Genomic DNA, 22,682 nt, shown 5'->3' on the forward strand with positions numbered 1-22,682 from the left:
CACAACCTCATGGTTCCTAGTCGGATTCGTTAACCACTGCGCCACGATGGGAACTCCTAAATTGTATTCTATACGACTATGAGCAACTTGAGGTCACTGTCTTTTCACTGTTGTAACCTTATCCCCTACTACAGGGCCTGGTATATATAGTATGTGTCAATAGACATTTTTTAAATAAAGATATTTTAAAAATAAATTCAGATCGAGAGTGCACAGAATAGAAACAGTACACCTAGGAAGGTTAGGAAAACCTTTTGTTTACAGTAATATCAAAAAATGTTTCTATGATCAAATAAATTTTGGACTCACCACACTGTATCTTCCTCATAGAGAGACACACACATATTAGTATATTATAGGTCCTGATGAGTTCTGCAGTAAAGAAATAGTTTAATTTTGTCCAGCCAAATATTTTCTGGATGTATTTAACTACAGAACCCTTTTAGCACTTCATCCTGTGGAACACAGTTTAGGAAATGGTGCTTCAGTTATTTCCTAAGGCTAATCTCTTATAAAAATAGTTTTATGATACTAGAACATTGTGACTTTGATAATAGCATTTGAAATCTTGGTATTGTGAGTAAATCTTTAAATAAATTACAGATAAATTTCCACAAAAAAAGTGTGTCTAGGAGAGCCCTACTTTAGTCTCTATATTAGCAACTAATGTAATTTCTCTATTCCAGATTATAAAAGGTGGGACACTATAAAGAACAAAGTATTTTAATCCAGATGTTCTTTTTATTGAAAAAATTTTAATTATTTATAGCTTTTAAAATGAAAATGAGTTACTTAAAAACTTTTCTTTTTACTTCATTATTTTGCCTATTTCTTTTATTCATTATGTTTCTCGATCAACATTCTGTTTCTTATAACTAAGAAGTATAATACACCTCTTATAACTAAAACATGTATAGTAGTTTAAAAATAGTGGCTATTAAAATTTCAAATAGAGTTTTTATCTAAATTGACCTTATACTAAATCTTTTTGAAACATTTTATTTTACAGTATGTTGAGAAACAAGATACATTAAATGAAATTTTAAATTTAATCATGAATTTTAAATCCACCTTTGGGGAAGAAAATCTGGTCAACTCAAATGTAGGTAAAATAGGCTTTAAAATATTGTTAATACTGAGAATTTATATGTTATATATTAATTTTCCCTTAGATATTCATATGTTATTAGCTTTAGTAAATTGTTATGCTTCTGGAACATATCTTAGGTGACTAAAAATAACATCACAAAACATGTTTGTTATATTCTTAATTGTTTTGACCATAGAATTAATTTTAAAGTCAAAAGGGGCATTGCTTTTTCATCATTTCCAGTTCAGAATATTCAGCATGTCACAGATGTTCATGAATAATGTCCATTTAAAACTGTTGGCAAAGAGTGCTGGTGAGTTGGCTAGATGAATTAAATGTTGGGGGGATCTGACAGGCAGCACGCTGCTTTGTGATCATTCCAAAGTTCTAATAATCTCCCTCACCTTCTCTGCCTGCCACTAATGAAAGAGAATAGGTGATTGCACCTCCGGCTATGTTCTGTGCCTAATGACTCCTCCAAAGGCAGATTTATGAAGAAAAAATTAACTTTGAATGAGGATTGAATTGGCCCTGACAGTCTGATAGACTGTGACACAGATTCTGTGGCAAAACAGACGTAGCCCTAATTGATTATCAATATTTTAAGCAAAGTGATGAAAATAAGCATTAAGTGATGAGAAAGGCAGTCTTAATACAGTAGGCAGTAACCAGGACATAAGAGAGTCTTTGGGGAGGTTTGCCCTGACTGCTATTACTGAATTTTATCTGTCAATTTTTACCTTTGCTTCCTAGCAGCCATTGTCCCTCCTTGGTATACTTTTTTTTTTTTCTTAAAGATCTATGACTAGAATGTTAATCTTTCTGATAACACTGACAAAGCTATCTGCATTCTCTTCCTCTAGAGAAGTTTGTTTAATATTTAACTGATTTTGAATTGAAATTAGCTCTCATAGTTTTGCAGAAGTGAGGATTTTGGTGAGAGTTATAGACGAACACAATTTTTTCACGTACTGTTTCTGGATTTTGTTGTTTTTATCCATAAAATATATACTAGCCTAAAATATGACATAGCATGTGTTTCATAGTATCAGCTATTATATTTTTACCTTGTTTGTAGCAGTGACTTAGGCCTTAATCTTAGGAATAAAATAAAAACATTTTCCTTGAAATAATATGTAAACACACATATGCAAAGTGAGAGAGTCTGTATACGTACACTATGGTTACTTACGAAATATACTTTCAAACTAACAACAAAAATCCAACCTGGATAATTATATGTCCATAGGGTGCTTCACAAATTAATTTAATAATTTTTGAAATTATTATATACCCTTATTTTTACAAGTTATATTTAGTCCTTTACATTAGAAGCATAGAAAAAAGATCACACAAAATCTGTAGCAGTTTAATTCAGTATTAAAATTGATGAGCCAAGAAATAGCATATGACATACATAATGATATGTTTGTTTACTATTCAATAGGTTTTAGATAAATTAGCTTATTTAACAGAAACTATTACATATTTTTCCCTGTGTTAAAATACCCATTTAATTAGTAGTCATCAGTATTCATATTGTTTTGTGAAATTAATTTCAGTTGGAAATTGTGTAATTATTGAAAACTTTATACAAAAGTCTCCAAGTTAACTGTGGGAAAGTTTAAAGAAGACATTTTAATATTTTCCAAAGGTCTCTCAAGTGACTTATTGTAGATAAATGAATATAAAACTGAAATGCTACAGTTCAGTACTTCTCAGTCTTTCTCATGCCATGAATGCAAAAGGATTGTATTTGGCTGACACACTGAATTGAAACACTTGTCTAGAGGCTACTGGCTCTGGAACTCCAGCCACGTCAGACTCTGCCCTGAGGGCTAAGAGAACAATATTTTAGCCTACCTATAACTTATTTGCAGCCCAGTAATTGAGACGCTCTGAATGTATCACAGTAATAGCACTATAATTGTAAAACCTAGATTGAATAGTAACTAACAGTTTGAAATTTAAATCTATCTAAAATCTATGTAAATATTTTAAAGGTATTCAAACAATTACCCTGTCATAAAAGAAAAGAACAAATATATCTCTAGGTATAGTTTTTGCTCAGTGGATTAATGATCTTAATCATATTTTCTGCTTACTGTTGGCACTAATATCTGTTAAGATTAACTATTCGGAATTTTATTTTTGGTTTTACCCTGTTAAAGCAGAATATACATTTAAACTTTATTCTTAGAAAAATATTAAATAAAGTTATCTCTTATCAGAACAGATTACCAACTCATTTTTAAAGCATCTATAATGATTTTTCTAAAACTCAAAAAAGAACCTTAAAACTAGTTGAATCCAACTTTGTCAACTGAGTAGGAAACTGCAGCCCAGAGCACAAATTAGATCATTGCTAAGCTAGAACTAGAATCCATTCTCCTGATTCCTAGATTGTTTCCTTTTAACCCTACTGCAGAATGTTTAAAAATCTTAATATGAAAAGTTCTAAAATGTATATTATAAAATTATATATTATTCTTTCACAGTTATAAGAAGTAATTTGCTAGCAGCTTTCACTTCGAAGCTAGACGATATTTTTGGCTAGGGTTTTAATAAAGTAAGTATTATTTCCCTAAAAGCCTGACACCGTTTCAGTGTTCAAAATAGCCAGTAGAAAATTTAAAAATTATTCATTGTGCTAAAGTTTCCTTTATGCTTAAAATTATTTTTATAAAGGAAAAATAGATTAAAAGCATTGTAGTTTAGGTAAGAATTTGACACTGATGCTGAGTACTTTGTCCTCTATCATTCTATTAACATTCCAACAGACTGCCAGACAAACAGAAAGATAAATTATTCTTGTTGCGCCACCTAGCGACATTCAAGTGCTGTATATTTATCACAGTATATTTAATCTGTGGTAGGCTGTAGTCACAGCTCTGGTTTGCCATACCTATCTATGTTTTGCCAACAAGAAATTTGCAAAGGAGAAGAATCCAAAAATCTAAGTCCACAAAGGTTGATTTATTCATCATATTTTGTTTTATAAAATGCTCAAGATAAATAGTATTAGTAAAAACATAAATAACTTCTGTTCACTTAAATCTCTAAAGGCATTGCCTTGAACAAAATGCAATAAACAGGTAAAGTTTTTTAAATTATGTTCTTCTACTTGTAAACGTATGATTTTTCAAGATATGTTCTAGAGAAAAGTGTTGAAAATAGTTTGAAATCAGAATGAAGGCTTTGTATAAAACATTTTAAATGTCTCAAATTTATTTAGCCTTTTATGTTAAAATATACTGTTTCTTTAATAAGATTATATTTTATCATAAACCAAAAATATTTGGAAAATGATTTGTGCCAGTAATATGTACTTGAAATGAAAATGGAATTGTTACATATAAAAATGTTGGATCTACCAATTTGTAGCATGAAATAACACCATGTTAAAGAATCTGATCTTTAAATTTGTGTTTCAGGTGTATGAAGTGAAAATCTTGCCTAGTTTTATGTTTGTTTTTTTCTAACACTACCTGAGCATTCAGCTGTTTCACTTGTAGGTGTTCATTTTTAATATTGAGTTCTGAAGTCATGCTTTCAAAATACCATGCTCATGCTGACACAAAGTAAAATAATACTGTTGCCTTGGAGTCCCTGTCATGGCTCAGTGGTTAATGAATCCGACTAGTATCCATGAGAATGTGGGTTCAATCCCTGATCTTGCTCAGTGGGTTAAGGATCCGGTGTTACGGTGAGCTATGGTGTAGTTTGCAGATGCGGCTCAGATCCCACATTGCTGTGGCTGTGATGTAGGCCGGCAGCTACAGCTCGTTGGACCCCTAGCCGGGGAACCTCTTATGCCATAGGTGCAGCCCTAAAAAGACAAAAAAAAAAAAATACATACATATATATATACTGTTGCCAGTCATTGTTTTATGTTCCTTTAATAGTAAGTGTCTAATATTAAAAAATCAAGGAAAACATCCAAATGAGAGAAGAATTCTCCATATGTATAAATTTTTTGTGTATGAGGAAGTATAGGATTTTTGTTGTCTGTTTACCATGGTTCTAAAGATTTTTTTTTAATTTGATATTTGATTACTATGAAAATTCAAAATTCTGGAGTTCCCATCGTGGCGCAGTGGTTAACGAATCCGACTAGGAACCATGAGGTTGCGGGTTCGGTCCCTGCCCTTGCTCAGTGGATTAACGATCCAGCGTTGCCATGAGCTGTGGTGTAGGTTGCAGACGCGGCTCGGATCCCGCGTTGCTGTGGCTCTGGCGTAGGCCGGTGGCTACAGCTCCAATTCAACCCCTAGCCTGGGAACTTCCATATGCCGCGGGAGCGGCCCAAGAAATGGCAAAAAGACAAAAAAAAAAAAAAAATTCAAAATTCTCAGTGATTGTTCCTCAATCTGTGTTACACAGAGAAACTTCTAAAGTATATAAGCCTAAATATTAAATCATACCCTAAATGAATTTTTTGGTAAGGGAAGGATTCATTCTTAACTTCTAGTTAGGCATATTTATAAATGTGGGCAGACATATGTAAACATACATCGAATTAATATAATCATGAAATTAGAATTTTTGAAGCATTAGAACAGATTTTATATTTAGAGTAGTATTCATATGAATAGAATGGAACATACTAATTAATGTAATTTTCTGAGACACTGTTAAAACAAAATATTTTTTGTCATATATGTTCCTAAAATATTTAAATAACATGAACAGAATTAAATCTTTAATACATTCCTATTCCTCAGAGTCATTATTTTGCATTTTAAATAACTGTTTATAATAAATAGTTATTTAGGAGCTAATGAACCATGTCTTATACCACACTATACTGTCAGTAAGATATCTGACTTCAGGGAGTTGGCAGTCTAGTGTGAAAGAAGACACTTGTCCAACTGGCTATACTAGAGAAATAAATATAGTCCTCTCAGACCTAAGTGTAGGAGCTAATATTGATTAAGATAATAAGCTAACACATCATAGAGGAAGTTATAAGATGAACAGTTGGTATTTTAGAATATCATGAATGTAAATAAAGCAAATATGAAGTATGGAGATAAATTTGTAGGTAAGACAGCATATCTAGAAACTTGTTAATTTTAAGATGTAAGCATAATCTCTTAAATAGACCCACTTTATATTCTACAGAATTTCTCGGAAATGTCAAAGAAACCAAATTACGTATACTTAATGCATATTTCTCTAAATGAAAATTTGTGGCAAAGAAAGAATTTACTTACTAAAACTTGTAGGAGTTCCCTGGTGGCACAGCGGCTTAAGGATTCAGTGTTGTCACTCCTGTGATGCAGGTTTGATCCCTGACCTGGAAGCTTCCACATGCCACAGGCACAGCCAAAAAAATAAAATAAAATAAACTCGTGAATAGGTTAAAATGTATAAATTACATTATAAACGTACATCATAAACATTTCATGTGAATTAACAGAGGCACAGAGAAATTAAGATGCTTGTCTTGGTCTCATAGTTTGTAACTGGGTAGAGCACGGAATCAAACTCAGTCTGGCTTTAGAATTCATTCCTTTACCATTCTGCTAGAATATATCTCACTAACTCATTATGTCCTGATGTTAGCCTTTCACTAATAGATAATTCTATAAAAGATATCATCTTCTAATAAATGTCTTCCAGTCTCTTTATATTATGTATTTAAAAGTTTCTGGTTGGGGTTCTGATACAATCTATTATTATACCAGCTTTTTAGGTAGAGTGCTATATGTAACCCAACAGCAGTATAAATAAGTCCTCTTTTGCTCCTTTTTGGAGCCATAAATGTTTTTAGCTATTATAGCTCATTTTCTTACCAGTATTTTCTTTACTTTTTTGAAAAATTGAAAATGGTCTGATAGAGGTTGAGTTTAGTAAACTTTCATTGGCATTGAACTGAGTTTTGAGGGTGCAAAGGTGAATAAGAAACAAGCAAATGATATACTTAATTACAATATAAGGTGATTAATGCCAAAATAGGAGTACTACCAGAGCAACAAACTCTGTCTAGAGTTAGGATGGGAGTTTCATAAAATGTAGCATTTTAAAAGTGAGTAAAACTTTGCAAACCTGATACTAAAAAAAAAACAAAAACAAAAACAGAATTGTGAAAGCGTGTGGTATATTTGCCAGATTGATTAAGTTCTTAGTGTTTGGAGAATAAAAGTCATGATGAAGTGGTGGCTGAGTGGGAAGTAAAGGCTGGGACCATTTAGTGAAGGATCTTGTAGCTCATGCTAGGGAAGTTGAAGTTTTCTGACCTATTTTTGAGAGCACTTTCTTGGGAAAATAATGGCTTCCACTGAGCCTACATTGCAAGAGTAATGCTGTTCCCCATTGATCTCCTCAGAAACGTAGTCTGAATGTCTTTATTTGGCCTCCATCCAGTCCTCAGGGGATCTTTAGACAAGGAGAAGGAACTACTTCCAGAGTTCCTTCACTAAACCAAACAAAATTATTCAAAACTTAAGTTTTAATCATTAAGCTGTTCTCTATACATCTCAATTTCTGTGCTTCTCTAAATTGTGGGTATGAGGTATATTTTCATCTCTTGGCTTCTTGGCAATATTCATTAAGTCATATTTATTGAGGATCTTCTGTATAGCAGTATACTGAGTGCTGTGGTTAAAGTGATGAGCTAAAGAAACAAAGTCTATTAAAATATTTTTGAAGATGTATAATCTTATAAGTGACAGAATAAAAAGAAAAATTTGCCCTATATCTGTCCACATGGCAGTCCTTTCATATCCTGTTCTAAAAAGAAGAGAAAATTGGTAATATTATCTACATCTTGTTATTGGGATTTCTTAAGTACGTCTTCAAATGTACTTAATAGGACAGTTATTAATTGGCATAAGAAATGTGGCTTCTTGAATTCTAATTCAATATGCCCATCACTGCTTCAATCTTTTGGTAAAGATATATTTTCCATTTATAGGATACTTTGATTTGTTTGCTTCCTTATGTTTACTGTATTCAACTAAGTCCCTTCTTCAGAGTACACTGTCTTGGTAAGATGCATCAGATGATTGTATCTAATTTGTGTGCATCTGATAACATAGTCTCAAAATATAAAAAGCAAAATATTGACACAGTTGCAAGGATAAATTTTGAATTCTGCCATCATAATGGGAGATATATTAAGCAAATCAACAACAAACTAACAGATTTGCTTGCTCTGATGAATACATATAGCACTGTGAATTCAAGAGTTAGGGAATATATATTCTTTTCAAGTGCTGATTAAACATTTACAAAATTGACCATACATTAGTTAATAAATCTAAGCATATCAAAAATTATCATATATAGTACACTCTTTGTTCAGAGTGAAATTAAATTGGACATAAGTATAAATAAATGACTCCAAATTGTTTGTGATTTTTAAAACATTCTTCTGAGTAACTCTTGGGTACACCAAAAAAAGTCACATTGGGATAAAATGAACTTTAAATTCTATATGTCTAAATAGAAATTATGTTGAGTATTTTTTTAGCGCAAAATTTCAGTCCATTCCAAGCTAGGACTCTGTTTTAACAGCTGTGATGCAAATTCATGCTAAAGTTTGAGGGCCACTACCTTAAATAAAATTACAATAACTTAATACCTACTTGAAAATATCTAGCAACAAAATATAGGTTGTTAAATATTGACAATGACTAATACTGGGACTAGAAAATCACTAGTAGTGTCTGCTTTTAAATGCAGCATTATAGTTTTTGAGGACAAATTCTCACCATCAAAGCCTAAAAAAAATGGCTCTAATTAAGATCTTTATTATAAAATTTGTTTGGTTTTGCTTTTATACTGTGATATTGTTGAAATATTTCTCTTGTTTCAACACCACCATGTAGAATTGAAATAGGAGAAATTTTTCAAAAAAGTACTATATTTCAGTTTTCCTGAATATATGAATTTTCTGTTTGATATATATATATATGTGTGTGTGTATATATATATATATATATATATATATATATTGTTGCCTGTAAAAATATGTAGGCATAAGTGCCTTTTTATCATCAAAACAATTAAAGGAGACATGGAGAACAGACTTGTGGTGGCCAAGAGGGAGGGGGATGGACTGGGATGGACTGGGAATTTGGGGTTAGTAGATACAAACTATTGCATTTGGAGTGGATAAGCAATGAGATCTTGCTATATATTATATAGCACAGGGAACTATATCTGGTCACTTATAATAGAACATTATGGAGGATAATGTGAGAGAGAATATATATTTATATGCATATGTATATATATATATGTACAACTGGGTCACTTTTCTGTACAGCAGAAACTGATAGAACATTGTAAATCAACTATAGTAAAAAAATTAAAATCTCAAAAAAAAACAAAGGATGCTAAAGGCCATTATTTTTTATATAGTTTCATTAATGACATATGAACTTGCTAGTAGAGATTTGCCTATAATAGAAAAATGCTTTTGAAATTTCTTACGTATTTTTTACATTTCTCATTTCTAGTTCAGGAAAATTCTGGATTATTATTTCTGTGACCTTCAACTTGTTAATATTAAGCTATTTCTGTTTCAGAGACTGAACTCAGTTGCCTGAGCATTGGTATAGATCATGACTATGATTTTTAAAGATACCAATTTTCTTTCTTTACTTCTTCTACTTTAAGCTGCCACTGCTACTGCTTAATTAACTTATCATATGAGAGAAAAGAACATGCCTCTTCACTAATAGACTGGTAAAGGTCATATATTGGCCCAGTTTATAGTTCACACTAGAGAGTAAATGCAACAGTTCCATTATGTGCTTGTCTTTCACAGATCTGGAAAACAGAAATCTCAGAGATCTTTCCAAAACTACGTCACAACTTCAGAGTGCTTTAGTTTATTACCCAACAAAGCCTGTATTATTAATTTTGAATTGTACTTGTGGGTATTCTTTAGCATTTAGGGACATCCCAATTAGTAGGGCAATTATACAACTCCCTCTATCAGAATATAGTATATAAAAGTTCATTTAACACATACTTTTAGCAGGGTTTACTCAGAACATGGTATAAAATTCCTTTGGGGAAAATTTGTGGACCCAGCAGTGGAAGTCTGCATTTCATCAGGGGTGTTAGCATTTTTAGTGTAGGGATGTATGTATTGAAGAACTGAAATCCAGCTATTGGCCTCAGACCTAAATGATGGGTCTCTCAAGTTGAGGCAACCAAAAATCATGACATGCATTTAAATATTGAGCATTTTATATTTCTAAAAAAATAAACTTCAAAATAGTTATTAATAGCACAGCAATTTCACCCCAAATTATTTGCTTTCATTGTTATTTTACAATGACATTTCGTTCATGACCTTTCTAACAATTAAACTAACTAAAAAGGAAAAAATTAACTATCCTTTAATAAAAATCATTAGTGGGACTAGATTTGGTTTATACAAGTTATTTCCACATTGTTTTTTAAAATCATTATAGTGTGATTAAAAGAAGAGCAGAAAGACCTGTTATAATTTTTGACTCATCTATTTATTAGGGTATGTAACCTCAGGCAAATTATTAAGCCTCTTTGAAACTTTTTGAGGGCTGTATGAAATGGCTGTATTTTAAAATACTTTTAAAATACATAGTACAGTGACTGACACATAGTAGGCCTGCTTAAGTTTTTGGTTTTCCCTCAGGAATTGAAACCATGGAAACATATTAATAAAAAAAAATAATTCTATTTTTTAAATAAGAAACATCCTTTGTAGTATAAGAGTAAGGTAAAAATTAGGAAAAGAAGTCATGGCATAATTTTTTTGATTTGGAAACTATTGTGTCTCATCTTTGATTTCTGACATATGTAGTTAAATATACATTGTTATTTCCAGACTTTGGTTCTTATTTTTAAAAGAATTGCATACCTTTAGTTACTCTTCAAAAATATGTATTGATAGGGTATTTGAAGTTACTGAAAAGAATAAGCATTACAAATCACTTAGTCTAGGATATGATTCCTTTCAAAGGGAATAATTCTGTAGCTCCAAACCCCAGAGTTTTTCTGAAATGCTGAAACATCTTTCTTGGAATGAGGGTTATAGTGGTGGTCAGCTGACTTCAAACTGACATCTAATTGATGGATGTGCTATAAGTCAAGGGAACACAGAATGCTGAAGTTATTTTTATTTTCCATATAAGCATTCAGTAAAAAAGAAAAAAAAAATTTAGTACTGCTTTTCTTTGAGAGACTAAACATCCCAGCATTTCTGTATCCCCATGTTGTTATTATTGGATTGTTTTCAGTTTTTTAAAACTTGTTCTGAGAGTTAAGTAAATGACATTCTAATTACTATAGCTAAGCAGTTTATTCAGGTTACAGAATGGAAGTTACAGATGGGAAGCATCAGGCACCAACACAACTATAGAAGAGAAATATAAGCCTGATCAGAAGGTTACAGGACTTTACATGTTAAAAGACCAAAACCAAAAACAAAACAACAACAAAAAACCTCTATTAGCTATCTTCTTTTTCATCTTAAATTATAATTAGATCTATTTGATTCCTCCCATGACATTGGAATGCTCATGAATTCCAGCAGGAGTGTTGCAAAGAAAAATGCCTATTCAAATAAAGATCATTAGGATATTCATACAGCTGCATTAGGCGAGCACATCTGTTGAACAAACTTAGTGTGTCACTCAGCAGTGAAATTGATCATCAAAGCTCTTCTAATAAATGACATAGAAAATTTTCCAACAGAATAAAAAGAAAGGGCACATAGAGTAAGTCTTTGCAAATTTAGGTAATCTTTAAGCCCATTTGGGGGTGTAAGAAAAAGAGAAAATCCAGAAGACATGACATAAGATAAAATAGTGAAAGAAGCTTTTACTTTGGAAATGATTACACAGTATACAAAAGGATATTTATATAAAAGCAAACAAACCCAAATCATTCAATGTGTTCCAAATATTTATACTCCCACATCGGTGCTAAGAAAAGTAGAAAATAATTAGAAGATGTCATATGATTTTTTAGTTTTCCATTTGTTACTTTCACTGAATCCACAGTTTTTCACCATTACCACCATTTATTACTATTACTGTTTTAACAACTTGCAGAAGTAAATGCAAATCATCTCTTCAATTTATATATAACTTAAGGCATGAGATTCTACAAAATAATTTCTAGACTTCAGAATAATATGGTTCCTGTCTTCAAATATTCAAATAGGAGGTTTTTAAGGAAAAATATAATGATGAAATGTTTTTATACCTGATTCTGAATTAGGGGAAAGTTTAAGTTAGTGAAAGTGTTAGCTAGATTAGCACCTCTCAGAGTATATTCTTTGTTTATATTACAGGAAAATAATCATTCTTTGGTAAAATATAGTTGGGAAATATAGTTTGGGAAACAGAGGCTGAAGTAAGTTAAACAGGTTTTTCCAACACAGTTTCTCTCAGGTGTAAATTTGTTGATAAGTATTTTAGCTTTCCAGGTGAGAGAACTCAGTGTTGTGTTACCCAGTCTAATTTCACTGTGATCCCTTTTTAAATGAACAATCATGAAAAATAGGTCTTCCAAGGAACATGCTCTATGTGATCTCTAGCTCGAGATATTTATGATTTGCTGAGAATTTGCCTGCTTTGCATATGATTTGTACTATAACCTCATTCTTGACTTGTGGTCATTTTGAGTTGATAGGGTCTCCCTAGCAGTAGACAGCACCCTTTGAGCACTGTCCCTGGTCAAATGTCCCTTGGATTGTGTGACAACGTACCTTCTGCTTCTATGACTATTTATTTCAAAACTCATCTGCAGTGGATTATAACCATAAAGTAAAACATAATTGGGCTGGTTCATTACACTTTCATGAACCAAATAATTGGCCTGTCTGCCTAACACTTGGTTATCCTACAAGGCAGCCCAATTATCCCTCCTCCTAAAAATCTTCTCTCCCCATATCCTCTTTCTTCATTACTTCCTAAGTACCTCCGTTTTTACATTTCCCCATCTTTTTTTTAACATACATACATTTTTTTATTAAAGTATAATTGATTTACAATGTTGTGCCATTTTCTGCCATGTAGCAGAATGACTTAGTTATGTATATATTCTTTTTATCTTATTATCTTGCATCATGTTCTATTCCAAGAGACTGGATATAGTTCCCTGTGCTGTACTGTAGGACCTCATTGCCCATCCATTCTAAATGTAATAGCCCTTGTTTGTCTTTAAACTTCATTTCTTAATCCTCAGCACTTAGCTCAGTGATTAGGGTACAGTATTCTGCTGGAGAATTTTCTCTGCCAATCTGTTTTGGATAGACATTTGAAGGAACTAATAAAAAAGATACCGCTTTAAAGTGATCTAGCAAAAATTAATATTTTTAGAGCATTTACCGATGATGAACAGTGGCTTTTTTTTTTTTTTTAACCGTAGCTATGCAGTAATTGCAATTTCATGTTTGTAAAAGTTTTTCGGTTGTAGTTACTGTTGACCCTGCTGCTGCTGTTTGAGGCAGATTCAGAGTTATTTCAAATACTGGAAATAACTAAACATTTTTATGTGTATACTTGTTTTATTGTTGTTCTTCACCATGCAAGATAGTTTGTGTCTATCAATGCATTTGTTTCTTCTGTGTACATTAATATTGCTAGTATTTATTAATGATTCAAGTTAGTTAGAAATAAGAACTTATAATTAATGGATCTTTCCTAAGCTGTGTGTGCAAAGGAGGCAGAGGCACCTGGGGGAGCTAATATTATAACCATAGTAATATAACCTTTAGACATGCAGAAGCAGTAGGTGTGTTCATATGCAAATTTATAAATGAATGTGATAGTGTTAGCTAACGAGTTTTTAGATTGTCTGCTCTGCTGATAAGTGCAAAAAACAGTAGGTAAAATCCAGCAAAAATACCTGAGAAAAGCTTAATAATCACACCATCTTAGGATTCTTTTAACATTACAGTTTTAGATTAATTATAATTTTTTTCTCTCTGAAAGTCATATTTAACTTTCTCATATAATATAACTCTAGTATGTCCATTTTTTTCTGTTGTTATTTTTAAGATCGTATCTAGATGTTTAGAAATCTCTGGGGATTACTATTTTCATATATATAAGGAAAAATTAGGCTTTTACAATTCTGATGTTCCTAGTAATTTCATTTCCTTGAATTCAAATTTTTCATCATTTTGTCAACCAAGTTGTTAGATCTATAATTATTTATTTTGATGCAAATATGCCACAAAGTAATTAGCTTTGATTCCAAACTAATATCATTTGCCACATATTTTTATAAACTTCTCCCCATATAACACACACCAACAACCACCTTTTTTTAGAAGCTAAAAACTAAAAGTTGTTTTCCTGGAGTCTCCATTGGGGCTCAGCAGGTTAAGAACCCAACTATTATCTATGAGGATGCGGGTTTGATCCCTAGCCTCACTCAGGATCTGGCATTGCCACAAACTGCAGCACAGGTCACAGATGCAGCTCAGATCTGGCGTTGCTGTGACTGTGGTATAGGCCAGTGGCTACGGCTCCTCCAGTTCAACCCCTAGCCTGGTAACTTCCATATCCACGGGTGCATCCATAAAAAGACCCAAAAAAAAAAGTTGTTTTCTCCGTACTAACAATGATGCCTTTTTCCTTCTGAGGAATTAGAAATATCAAAAAGTAGTTGTGCTTGTTAACAGATGGGCTGATAGATTTAGAAAATCAATTCAGTATTTACACCTTTGTACCTCTTCCAGCAGACACTTATTATTCTCTCCTTTCCATTCGAACCTGGAAAGAGACCCTGGAACAGCTGAGCTAAACTGTACCATCACCTAGTTTTTCCCCTCAAGGTTAAAACAAAACTGCCTTAACTATCAATATAAAAGTTCAAAGAAAATTAAATCCTAAAAGTAAATGTAACTTTTCACTGTTTGCTAGTTGTCTGTCTCACAAACACGTAGCATGGAAATTATTAATGCCTTTATTCAGGCATTTCTTACTTAGAGCCCTTGTTCACTACAGAGACACAGGAATTATGGGAAAATGATACTGTATAATTTGGAATCAGAATGATACTTAATAGAACCACTGATCACTTTGTCATTTAGAAGATCTACTGTATTTTGGAAGAAGGGGGTGCAGGTAGAATCTCAAAATTACTGAAATTTTCTCCAGCCCCAAATGTTTATGTGATTTAACATAGTACTACTTGGAAGAACTCTCTAGAAATACTTTCTCATGCCACCTGAAATATATGAAACAAATAAACATACATTAGTGGTTATTACAAAGGAAGAGGCCTTTTTAGACTTTCCATGTGATTCTGAACAAAGTATATTCAGATAAAAGTTTTTCTGTAAACATTAACTTGTGTATTGAACAGGTTCATTATTCTGTAATTTTGGTTACTGTTTGCTTCTGTATGAATGAATAGGTAAGAAATCGGCTTTAACAAAAAAAAATTAAACTAGAATCACAGTCCCTAATCTCAATCATTCTGAACTTTGGCTCATTAACTTTCTTGGGCCTTTTATTTCTTTATCAATAAACTATTACACAGTAATAACTTATCTAGATAAAATACCTTTAGAATTTTGGGGGGAAATGACACTTTATTGTTAATTTACATATCTCTTTTACTCGCAGTTTTTTTTTTAAAAAAAAAGCATATGACAGCATTTGGACTGAATAAACATGTGACATAGTAAATGTAGAGGAAATAATAAAACATCAGAAAAATTTCTCAGATGTATTTTGATAACTAATCCAGTAAAGTCCTTATACATTTAAAGACTGAGATGGATCATGCTGAATATAATACTAGTATCCTGATATAAATCCCCCTTTTTTATAATCATTGCTTAAAATATTTTGATACTGCAGGGCCTATGAAACATGTTCATTTTCTTAGTATTAGCATGAAAAGCACTAAGAATTACATTAAACTGAAATATGCAGGAATATACATCTTGCTAGATGTTTTTATTTGCAGTTCACTAGAACATTTCTCTTGGGGCTCCAAAATTGGTATCAGGGCATCAAAAAACTTCAGTATCCTGAGAGAATAATTTTCCTAACTTAGGGAAGAATATTACTTATTCTTATAACTTGTTAATTAATTTATGGACTATTAGGGTTCATATGTATTTTTATATAAAGGTAATATAATAAATTAAAGAGCACACCTGTTGGATTTGGGTAGAAACCCTACTCTGCCACATTCGAGGTTGGGCAGGTAAATTGTTTTCCAGATACTTCCTGTCCTCTTTCTATTCATTTACATATATATTCATGTACTTTGTTCAGTAAATGGGATCATGCTATATACTGTTATTCAGTCTGCTTTTTTTACTTGACATTTGTATTGAAGATCTTTTCTATGCCATTAATGCAATTTATCTCATTATTTTAATGGCATTATACTGTTTCATAGTATCTTCTTAAGTAGATGTTAGAACATACGGATCTTCTGTGCTTCTAACTCTATGACCTTGAAAAAGTTACTTTACTTTTTTGTGTTTCAGTTTCCTCATCTGTAAAATGGGGATAGAGCCAATATGAGGATTAAGTGATATACACACACACACATATAAACTCAAAGGCACATAGTAAACCTTTAATAACTGTTAACTTTGATAACAATGATGATACCATCTCTTAATTTTTCTTTTATGTGTAAATCTCTTTGGTTTTTTTACACTACATTCATGGAAAATTCAAAATTCTTTGTTAAAACCTTGTAGTCTAATATACATATTTAGTTATATGCACCCTGTTTTTCAGCTCATGTACGAAGTTCTGTTTTGATGATTAAAATGTTATTTCCAAGATGCAGTTAGTATCTTCTCAAATCGCTTTAAGGGTATTATTTCCACTGATTTCTGTCACACTTACTATGTGCCCTGCTCTCCAGGAGATGAATATTTTCTTTAATGAAGAAATAACAATACTGTTTATTTCATAAGGAAGGTATTAAAGTGCCTAAGAAGAAAGGAGGGAGCAGTCAAATCCATTTGAGGATAAGGGATGTTGATCGGGGAAGGTTTCACAGAAGAGGGTGACATTTGAGCTAAAACTTTCTGATAAGATTTTCTCAGCAAGAAAATGAGGTAAGCACCCCAGCAAGAACAAAGGCATGGCAATACAAACAAAAGGCAGTGTGACCCCACAAGGCCCTGCATCCTTGAAATGATGAAAGAGAATTAGTGAATGATGAAGCTGGAAACTTTCATTGAGATCAGATGATGAAAGCCTTTAGATAGCATGCTAAAGAGATCAGATTTACATCTATATGCACAACAGGGTGCCTTTAGAGGTAACATGATATGATCACACTAAGAATGCTGTATTTATTTACTTTATAATTGTTGCGCCTTTCTTGTTCCACACACTCTTCTTGCTGCTAGGGATACAAAATAGGAATACACTCCTTGCTCAGGTGGTAATATAGAGCATTCATTAGAAGGAATAGTATTAAAAGTGAAAAGAAGTGAGGCCCTGAACATGAATATTGGCAGTAAAAATGCAAAGGACCAGATGGATTCTGGAGATACGCTATGGAGTGGAACCTGTTGCAACTCCTGGTCAGTCACTACTGCATGAGGATATGATCTAGAGAATAGTGTCACAAAGGTTTCTAATCTGTAAGAAAGCAGGAAATACCAAGGAAAATAGATTAAGGGATCTGAGGGAAAGATGATGAGTTCAGTTATGGACATGATTTTGAGTAGTCTATGTGGAGGTATTCAGGAAGTAATTGAAAAAAAAATGTTCTTTTGGTCTGGAAAGAGGCAGAACTGGAACTATGATAGACATAAGGGTTAGATTTTAAATCTTCTACAAGACTATGTAACAAAAGAACTCCAAGAAATAAGATGCGTAAGAGGGACAGCAGCCAAAAAAGGCCCATAAAGAACTGTTAGAATGAGGAGAACATTTTGATAAAAATGTGTTTGGTTAGCTGTTTAAAAAATAGAGTATGACAGGATAAAACAGATTTGGCTATCATAGAGTTTTTAGGGACCACTACAAAAGCTGTTGGGGCAAAGTCAAACAGAAACGACAAAAGGCAGTAACTTGGATCAAAGAAAAATAAATATTGTACAGGATTTACGAGACTTAAATGTATTTGTAGTCTGAGAATAGAGAAGAGTGAGTTTGCACATTAAAAAGCAGAAAGAATCCTAAAGGATACAGAAAGGAATAGGTTCTAAAGCACAAGTAGATGGATTTACTTTCTGAAACAAGGCAAAAAAACAAGGATTGGTGAATATAAAAGTTTGGAAGTGAATGGGAATGAAGCTAAGGAAATGTCAGGGAATTGGGAATCATTGTGAGGTTATTGGCATAGTGGAAAAAGAATAGTGAGTTGTAGAAAACAAGAATGGAAACAAACCATGGATGCTGCTTAAGGAGGAGCAACATGGAAGGATTCAGGCTAATTTCTAAGTCATTAGTTTCCAGTACAGTCAATAGCATTATATACTATTTTGTAGGGAACCTCTGCAGCAAGAACAGAAAAAAATGGTCAGATGTGTTGGTAGTAGTTTGGCACAACAACAAAGGAATAATGGAAACGAGGGTTTTTATAAGCATGGAATTAAAATAATAGTCTAGGAGTTCAGGTTGGGTAGGGAAGGAAGTAAAAGCCAGGAGGAGACTTAGCCTAGAGAGTGCGGAAGAGCCAAGAAATTGGAAATTTTGTACAAGATTAGTGGAATATGTAAGTACTTGGTAAATGGTATGTTTTATTGTAGATCCTACTGTAAGCCCAAAGAGAACAATCATAAATTAGAAGTCTTACCATTTACCAGTTGTGTTCTTTGGCATCAAATTTTGTGATGAGATTCCATATCACCCCTCTGTAAAATGGGATTGCCACCTTTTAAAGAATATTAAAAATTTTAGGATAATCTAAATCCTGTAAGAATGATCATATATTCTTCTGTATTCACTTTTAAATAATAATACCATAGAGCAGTCAAAAAGGAAAAAAAAAAGAAAGTTTTTTCAAAATTTCCATAGTAATTGATGAGGTTATCCTAATGACTGAATTTGAATAAATGTGTTTTTTATATGTGAATTCATCAGATCCTTTGTAGAGACATATTGATTATTGATAAAATTTTCAAATGTGTGCTTTTAAAATTAATTACTCTCTATGACATTTTTGCATAATTCAAAGGTTTTTTTATTTATACCCACATACACATACTTGGGAATTTTGATTGACAGGATGAAGCTCAATTACATAAAATATTTAACCACAGCACAAGAGCCATTTGCAGTTTAAAGAAAACTGTATAAAACAATATTCCAATGAATTGTCCATGTATAGCAACAAATCAGTAAGAAAGGACAAACCAGCATAGTGAAATAGATAAATCAGATTTAGGCAGCGTAGTTTATTGAATTTAAATTGTGCCCAGTTGGCCCAAGAGCTATATATAAGCAATCCATCTTACGTTGTTAATGGAGGTTCTTGAAATCCACCTGATGTTTGCATTATTAAATTTCAGTCTAATGAGCTCAGCTAATACATATTGAAGATGGTTGTAAGGAGTAGAATGTGAATCTGAGCGGGATAATTTGAAAGAAACATAAGCTGAGCATTTTACATGACTCAAGGGGTATATCTACAATTACACATATAACCAAAATTGAATTTAAATGGAATTTCTATTATCCTTGTCCTTCTACCAGGGAGAATAAAGTGTAAATGAAGTAAAAAAGTCTTTAGAGTTACTGGTGGTTTGTTTTTATTATCTAATTTAATAGATTCTTGCAATGATACAGAGTGGCATAAAAGTTTTAATATTTCATGACTTTAAATGCAGTCTAAGTATGTATTAAAGCTTGTAAATGGAAACAGATGTCTGTGTAATTGGATATAGCACTTCACAACACCATTTTATAAGTTTTATATTTTAAGAAAGTGTCAATGTTGACAGTGAAGAAAAATTAAGCTTTTGAAGAAAAATAGTTATATATGTGGTGTGTATTTTCTTTAAATTCCTCTTTTAAGTCAGGTTTTATACTTCAAAAGGATATGTTGATTTTGCATAGGAAAAATATATGCAGCCAAAAACTGAAGAGAAAGTGTGTTTATTTTTTAAATCACTGTTTATATTGCTGTTATCATTATAATAAAGACTCATCCAAAGTTTAATGCTTGCACAGTTTGATTCTTTTTCTTTTGACGAGGCAATACTTTTTTAACTTAATATTTCATCAACTGTAATGCTATTAGAGACTTATTTTCACTTAGTTCACTCATCAGGCAGTGAGCCGGCAATAAAGGAGAATCGCTCCTTTGAGACATTAATGCTTTGGAATAAATGATGTGCTAGAACAGAAATTTAATTAATTTACAGAGTATATTGATAGTCCCTTGTTACTGTGCTGTATATTTTTAATCTTCTTTAACATCTGTAGTAAAGTGTTTGAAAACCCCTGCAGTTGAGCAACTAGTAGATAATTAAGTAATAAGGGAAGAGGTTTCTAGAGGGAAAAAGATTCTTTTTACCAAATGCTGTCATAACATGAGTAAAGAACTGCTACCGTGATATGCAATGGAAAAAAAAAAAATAATACGCTACCTAATTTGGTACCATTCCAAAGATATAGCAAGCTTCTTATATTTAAAATGTGAATTGTAGCTTAAGAACTTTCCTCCAAAGTTTAAAACAGATGCATTACACTAACAAATCAGATGACTTTTTAATACCAACAGTTTTTCCCAGTTTGTATGCCATCATTAAACTTACGTTGCTTAAATGCTTTTTTTGTGCAGATTATCTTGAACTAAGCTTCAAAGATTATAAGCAAATCTTGTAAATAGTCTGAATAAAGATTGTAAAATGTATATTTCAGCTTCTCAGCCATTTTTTTCCCTTCTGACCACTTCACAGAAAAATATGTAATGCATTTCTTTTCCCTTTTCCTGGGGTTTTCATTCATGATTCAGGCATAAAATAAGTGCAGAAATTTTATTGTTTTTATTTCAGCAAAAGCTGATGAAGCATTGAAAGCCAAAGAAAGAAATGAAGAAGAAGCAAAGAGAAGAAAGGAAGAAGGTAAGAACATGTGTTTGTTTTGTTTCAAAGCAGTCATTATTGTAAGGAATCACAGTTTGGCATGATTCTCTTCATTCCCTGGATAGAATACAATCAAATGCCATAGGGGGTACCTCATGCTACTTCACAAACCTAAACTGTAACACAATATCACACTATATTCAGTGTCTTGGACATGGTGTTAGCTAGCATAAGATTAGTTTATAAGCATCCTAGTGATAAATGTCTGGGGGAACTGGGAAGATATAAAATTATAAAGTAGAGGTAATGTTAGTTTCTTCTAACTTTTAAATTATCAAAATCACCTGGGATGAATCCCACCTGGTCATGGTGTATGATCTTTTTTATATGTTGTTGGGTTCAGATGGCTAAAATTTTGCTGAGAATTTTTGTGTCTATATTCATCAAAGATATTGGCCTGTAGTTTTCTTTTTTGGTGTTATCTTTGTCTGGTTTTGGAATTAGGGTGATGGTGTCATCATAGAATATCTTTGGGAGTGTTCCTTCTTCTTCAACCTTTTGAAAAAGTTTAAGGAGGATGGGTATAAGTTCCTCTTTGTATATTTGGTAGAATTCACCTCTGAAGCCATCTGGTCCTGGACTTTTATTTGTAGGGAGTGTTTTTATTGACATATTCAATTTAAAATATATATATATATATCAAAATCAGTCATAGAAATGAACTTCTGGGTAAATTTTAAAATATTTTAGCAGTAATGAAGAAAAGTCCTTTTGCCAACAAGACTTTAAATTAAAAAGCTGTTAAGAGAGAACCATAAAATACAAAATGTCAGAAATATCAGTCATAATTCAGATTCAGAAACTCATGTTGTAATTTTTGTAGATTTTTTAAAAATGACATTGAAGCCACCATCCAAAAATATTACATAAAGAAATCTAACACATTTTTTATCTCCCCTAACAAATTTGTATTTCCCCTTTAGTTTGCTGTGATTTACATAAGTGAAAATTTTGCATTTTTCCTTCTCAGAGGCTTTATATACTGTTGTAAATTACAGTGCTTAAAGCAAGATCCAGGCAACTCTTTCTCAGTCAGTTAAGTTGATGATCCACTTGGACTGGCAGTCATATCATTCTGCTGGTTAATTAGCAGAATAACTATTTCTTCTATGAGCTTTCAAAGAATTGAAGCCTGATAATATGTTCGAAAATACTGACTTTGAGTGCTAGTATACAAATCTGAAAATTGGACTTTTTCCTTAGTGTATGTCTTTTACTATGACGACTGGAAAAAAATTACACCCCCAACTTATAATTGGAAGCTGAGATCCAAAAGAACCTAAAGCGTTTGAATATGATGGTTTAGAGTGTTTAAAAGCAGCCTTCCATCAGAGCCAAGCCCTCTAAGCAAATCTCCCCCTGCTCTCCCCCAAAAAATTATATATCTAGGTGGCAGAAACCTACAAATAAGTAGATTCAAACTAAATGTACACTAATTTATACATAAGTATATAGTATTCTTGCCATATTTGACCCTGTTTTGTCCTGACTTTATGTTCTTGTCATAGATCAACTAATTTTATGGTATATTGAGAAACAAGTGAATTTCACTGG

At 32.3% G+C, this 22,682-nt stretch overlaps 1 protein-coding gene across 1 annotated transcript in view; it reads left to right on the top strand.

The window, feature by feature from the left end:
* The window catches only part of RSRC1 (arginine and serine rich coiled-coil 1), a 449,666-nt gene that overhangs the window by 348,298 nt on the left and 78,686 nt on the right, over window positions 1-22,682 (top strand). The window contains exon 9 of the mRNA XM_047752433.1: window positions 21,039-21,107. Within this exon, the coding sequence (XP_047608389.1) occupies window positions 21,039-21,107 (69 nt within the window). The remainder of the gene's footprint in view (window positions 1-21,038; window positions 21,108-22,682) is intronic.

This window comes from Phacochoerus africanus, chromosome 1 (genome assembly GCF_016906955.1).
Source record: "Phacochoerus africanus isolate WHEZ1 chromosome 1, ROS_Pafr_v1, whole genome shotgun sequence".
In the NCBI taxonomy this organism is placed as follows: Eukaryota; Metazoa; Chordata; class Mammalia; order Artiodactyla; family Suidae; genus Phacochoerus; species Phacochoerus africanus.